Source organism: Myotis davidii, unplaced genomic scaffold, assembly GCF_000327345.1.
Source record: "Myotis davidii unplaced genomic scaffold, ASM32734v1 scaffold2723, whole genome shotgun sequence".
Taxonomy (NCBI): domain Eukaryota; kingdom Metazoa; phylum Chordata; class Mammalia; order Chiroptera; family Vespertilionidae; genus Myotis; species Myotis davidii.
The window spans coordinates 14625-20578 of record NW_006294584.1 but is presented as its reverse complement, the minus strand read 5'-3'; the positions used below and the strand labels follow the sequence as shown (position 1 = coordinate 20578).

General features: G+C 35.8%; 1 protein-coding gene across 1 annotated transcript in view; it reads left to right on the top strand.

The window, feature by feature from the left end:
- LOC102761512 (high affinity cAMP-specific 3',5'-cyclic phosphodiesterase 7A-like) overlaps nucleotides 1–5946 on the top strand; it is a 42779-nt gene extending 36833 nt beyond the window's left edge. Inside the window, exons 2-3 of the mRNA XM_015567183.1 lie at nucleotides 4451–4511; nucleotides 5269–5946. Of these exons, the coding sequence (XP_015422669.1) occupies nucleotides 4451–4511; nucleotides 5269–5309 (102 nt within the window). The 3' untranslated portion in view covers nucleotides 5310–5946. The remainder of the gene's footprint in view (nucleotides 1–4450; nucleotides 4512–5268) is intronic.
- Nucleotides 5947–5954: the final 8 nt, after the last annotated feature.

Sequence of the window (5954 nt, the reverse complement as noted above, 5' to 3'; positions counted from 1 at the left end):
TTGCTAGGGACTTGCCCGGCACTTGCTCTCTACCTCTATTTGTTATCTTACTTCTATCATTGACAGTCCCTCTAGGTTGTGGGCTGCTTGCCTGTGTTCCTGAGAAGCATCTACGGTACCAGTCTATAGAGTGTGTTTTCTTTAGTGAATTACCGGTATGTTTACCGGTAATAAACTTGCACTGTTTTATGTATATGTTTGATTACATACAGCCTTGTGACAGTTTTCCTGCATGTCATAAGCATTTGAATATAAATTAAAATGTTAAAATCAAATCTGCTATTGTTTTACCTTTTATTTGGTGTGTGGAAGGTGTGCGGAAGAGGGGGTAGTCTTATACGGCGAGTATATAACAAACTCTGTATTTTGAGTGGAAATGTTAGGGGGTGGTCTTATACGCCCAGTCGTCTTATACGCCGGCAAATACGGTAAATTGCTTAGCAAAAGAATTTAATACACTTTAATCTTGAGGTGATGAATGAATGAATTGAATATCATTGATGTGTTCAGATACATACATTTAAAGTCTATTCTTAAAAATATTTTTGTCTCATTTGGATTTATTTTATAAGAGTTATGTCTTGGTTTACTATAGCATTTAGGCTAAGTTTGTGGACCAGAATTACTTAAATTAGTAAAGAGTAGAATAATTTGAACATATTGCACATATCTCTTAACTTGTTAATATATATTTAAAATTAAATTCTCTTTTTGCCAAGTTTTTATTATGATTACTACAAACCCTGTCATTTTAATATCTAAAGTGCCTCTATAAGTAAGTCTAAAGTGATTATATAGTATGTCAGTTATAATCTAGATTATGTTCATTACTATTTTTTTTTACTTAAACTATTTTATTTAACAGAGTTGATATTAGTCTTTCTCAATCTTTAATATGTGAAGTGATAAATGAGATTTTACCTTTGTAATTAGTGGCTGTTTTAGTAAATACGCTTCCTACATTAAAAAAAAAAAGCCAACCACTTTTAAGGAGGAACTATTAGAGATAGGTTAAAATTTGTTTTAACAAACTATTATCCAAGTTATTATTGGGCTCTAGCAAGTTGATAGGTGTTGACCATGACAAGGTATACTTAATGTTATCTGTAGTCTCATCAGTATGAGTAGAGTGGCTGTTTGCTCTAGAATAAATAGTTCACCACGAAACAGTGCAATTGGCTTCCTTAGGATATTGTGTTGGGGAAGACTCTTTAAGCAGGATGCTGACAGGAGTATGTTCTGTATGCTTTTCTTCGTAGTTGTCTTTTTTTTAATAGTAGGTTCTTATTATACTTTTAAATTTGATTTATTTAGTGAATATATAGCTATACTTGCTACAAAATTCAAAAGCTATACATTGAAAAGTCCTCCTCTACCTGTGTGTCCCTCTGCCTCCTTGGAGACAACCAATGTTGAAAATTAGAATTTTTTTTGAAACTTTGTTTCTTTCACATTTCATGAACTGTTTTTTGTTGTTTCTTAAGGATGTATACAATCATGCAAGAATTTAATTGATAATTTTCTCTTGATTGATAAGCATTAAAGAGATAACAATGATTTGGGAGTTGTTTTGCTTACTAAATTCAAACGAAAGCTTTAAATAAGCTTTCTTTATAATCATAGTAAAAAAAAAAGATTATTTTTCCTTGAGAGTTTTGTGAGGGAAGAACATCATTAATCTGAGAGGTAAAATGCAATCTCACTCTTAATTAACTTTTGTTAATTAAGTTGAACATTTTTTCTTGTGTTTATTGGTTTATTTCTTTTCTTGTGAGTCATGCTTATGTTCTACCTGTTTTCTACATCATTCATCATTTTCTAATTGATTTGTGAGACACTTTTTTCCCCTTTCATTTTTAGGCTATACTGGACTAGGGAAATTAGCCTTTTGTTGTATCTGTTGAACTCATTTTTCTTGATTTGAGATTTGTCTTTTGCCTTTATTTTTTATATATTTTACCATATAAAATATAACTTTAGTGCCCAAAATGATCCATTTTCATGACTTTTGGATTTTATTGGACAGGTAAAAAGACCTTTCCTATTTAAAAATACTTTAATGTGGTCATATTTTCTTTTTTAATGTTTTTTTTTTAAATTTAGGGTGTTGTCCTATACTCCAAACGGTTGAGGATTCAGTCCCTGGTGGAGCCATATACAGGTCCATGTTTCTCTCTCACATCAATGTTTCTCCCTCTCTCTAAAATCAGTAAACATATCCTTGAGTGAGGATATATAATAATAAAAGAGTAATATGCTAATTAGCCAGACTACCTTCTGGACGAAGCCGGGGCTGTGAGGGAAGCCCGGGTCCCAGGTGCTGGAGGGAAGCCGGTGCTGGCAGCCAAGGGGGCGGGGAGTGGGGGCGCGCGGGAGGAAGGCCTACTCTTGCACGAATTTCGTGCATCGGGCCTCTAGTTAAAAAAATAAAAACAATTTGCTTACCTGTTTATTCAACCAATATTATTGATCACTTTTGATGTGCTAGACAGTATTCTAAATGTTGGGGTTTATTCTAGATCTGAAGATAGAGCAGTGAACAAAGTCTCTGCCTCCACAGAGCTTAGATTCTGTTAATTTTATCTTCTAGATTTTTAAGCTGTCTTTATATCAGTGCTATTCATTAGCTTATTTGCAATAAATCATTTAATAATTTATTTACCAAATATTTATTTAGAATCTACTAAATAATAGCTATTGTTTTGGGGGCCAGGAGCACAGTTCCCGCCCTTGTGGAGCTTTTATTGTAGAACAAGCAAACAAAGTAACATCTGCTGATGCTGTTCAGAGCACAAAGGCAGAGAGCTATGGAAGAGGGTGATTTTAGGTGACTTCAGATTTGGGAGTCTGGAAATGCTTTTCGGAAGAGATGACATTTCATGTTGAACCTGAGAGATGGGAGGGAACAGTGATGCAGAGACCCTGACAGGGAAACAAGTATACAGGCTGTATGTTTGGTGGGATTGAGGAAGAGAAAGGAGGCTACGTTGGCTGGGTCATCGTGGTGAGGAGACAGAAAGAGGTAGGCAGACTTGAGGTGCGTTTGGAAATCAGAGCTTGGTTTTGGACTTTATTTAAAGTGTAGCGGGAGCCATTTGGAAGGTTTTGAGAAGTAAGTTGAAATGTTTACTCTTGCTTCTGTGGGAAGAGTGGACTAGGGGCCAAGATATGCATCAGGAAAACCAGCCCATTGTACGTGTCCAGGTGAGAGATGCTATTGCCTGAGACAGAATGAAGAAGTGAAGCTAGAGGAAAGGAGATGACTGTGAAGGTAGAGTGGGCAGAACTTGCTGAGGGTGTTTCAACTCTTTTAATTTTTTTGTTTTAGTAATTATATTTTAAAGGCTGCAACATTTGCTTTTATATAATAGCTTCATTAATATATATATTCACATACCATATAATTCACCCATCTAAAGTGTTCAAGTCAGTGTTTCTGAGTATATTCAGAGTTGTGCCATCATGACTACAATTAATTTGAGAACATTTTCATCACTGCAGATAGAAACCTGCACCCAATTAGCATTCACTCCCCATTTCCTGCCAACTCGCCTAACTCTAGGCAACCACCAGTCTACTTTCTGTTTCTATGGATTTGCCTATTTTGGACATTATATGTAAATGGAATCATATACTATGTGGTACTTTGTGACTGGCTCCTTTCACTCAACATACTGTTCTCAAGGTTCGTCAATGTTGTATCCTGTATCTGTACTTCCTTCCTTTTTTTTTGTCTGGATAATACTCCATTGTACGGCTATACTGCATTTTATCCATTTTGCTAATTTGGAAGTTAGTGTGAGTAATGTTGCAAGATACATTTTTATATTTGTTTATTTTTAAACATAAAATATATCTTCAAATACCCGCTCTTTCAGTGGCAGCCTGTGGGTTTTTGTTTGTTTGTTTGTTTGTTTTTTCATAAATTCAGTGTGTTCTCAGTTCTCTTGAAGTACACTCCTTCCCTTTTTCCCCCTTATTTCTTGCTAGCCTGTGGGCCATTTGGTTTTTTATTTCATTCCATTTATTTTTAGCTAGTGGGTTTCTTCAGGTGTCTGATGATTCTTGTCTGCTTCCTCGTTCATGTTTATAGTAAGAGAATAATAAAGCAGTTGAGCGTATCTTTTTTTAGTTCTATTTACCTCTACAGAAGGTCTTCCCCAAGTGGGCTTGTCTCACATACTCCAACATTGAATTCCACGGACTGCATGCTCCTCACTCTGAATCCTTGTTTGTGGTAGTGCTTAACCTTACTGGGTTATGACTGTTTGTCTTCCTTATAACTCTAGGTTTCAAGAGTAGATGCCATACGTAACTAATTTCATTTTGTATATCCAACTTTTCTTTCATCGTGCTTCATAAATAATAAATACATGTTTGTTGAATTGAATTGTATATCATATTTAATTGTCAGGCATTTAAAATGTGTGTATGGTTTTGTTTTTTTTAGAGGCGTGGAGCTATTTCCTATGACAGCTCTGACCAGACTGCATTGTACATTCGTATGCTAGGTAAGCATTTTTTATTTTGTACCAATATCAGTTAATTTTATTATCACGTACTATTATTTGAAATTGAGATATATTTAATTAGGTAGCTTTTCATCCCTGTTTACAGCAGAAATAGTCTGTTACTTTGAAACTGAGTCTAGAAACCAATATTGAATATGATGTGAATAAAGTGGCATTTAAGTTTTAGGTAATTGAGAAATCTGGCGTAATAACTGGGACTCTGTCACTCATGCCTAATTTTAAATTGCATCCTGAGTATCTATAATAATAAAGTATAATATGCTAATTAGACCGGATGTCCTTCCACATGACTTCAGACAAGCCGGGGCTGCGAGGGCCGAGGCAGGCTGCCGTGGCTGTCACCAGTGGGTGGACTGGGCCTCCTCCTGTGAGGGAAGCCTGGGTCCTGGGTGCCAGAGGGAAGCTGGTGCCAGCAGCTTGGGGGAGGAAGGCCTACTCTTGCACGAATTTCATGCATCGGGCCTCTAGTTCTTTATAAAAAGAATCTTAGATTTGTAGAGTTGCTAAATAAGTACTAAACAGATGTCCATGCTAGCATAGACAAAGATGCAGCCATGAAATTACTGACCAGAGTCCTGTCACTGGGTGTATTTTGTTCTCAGTTGGCTGGCGAGGAGAGGACCATGTGTCTTCTAATCTTAGTTCTTAAGTTTTTAATGTATTGCTTAAGTCCACAAAGTAACATGAATTTTCACATATATGTCCATAATTTTCTTTCTCTCTCTCTCTTTACCAGATTACACTTTTTACCCCCACACTATATTCCTTATACTTTAATTCATACTGTTAAAAATTTACTATTAAGATTCCAATAGGCAAATTTGCTCTTCTTTTCTTAAAGGCATCTTCCATGACAACTCTCCTCATGCTCTGAATTCTTTTCTCAATTCTATGATATGAGCATTTCTTACTCTTCACCTACTATTTGTTGTTGTTGTTTTTCCTTTTTCACTAATTCCTTTAGATACTCTTAAGCCTAAATGTTCTCCAGTGTCCTGTTTTTGCTCTTTTTCATTTTCCCCTCTCTAATTTAGCCTGTGTGTCTTATCTGCCTCAGTTTCATTCTACTCTGGTACATATTGTCTCCCCACAAATGTTCAGCCCTTTCCTCTTCACTGTCTCCATCTCTCTCCAAACCTATTCAGGATTTTGCTCTCCTTGAAACAGCTTTTTAGACTCATATTTTTTAAAACTCTGTTGAACTTCTCCACATGGGCATATAATGGGTACTTCACATTTAAAATGTCTATTAGACAAAAGATTTGTGTTCTCAAGGTTGTTCATTTTGCAGTCTTGCCATCCCAGAAAATGTAACTCCATTCTTCTGGAGTCATTCTTGACTCTTATTTCTTCTGTACTGTATGTCTACTTTATCAGCAAATCTTCTTGGCTGGTACCTGCAAAATGTAACCAGAATTCTTC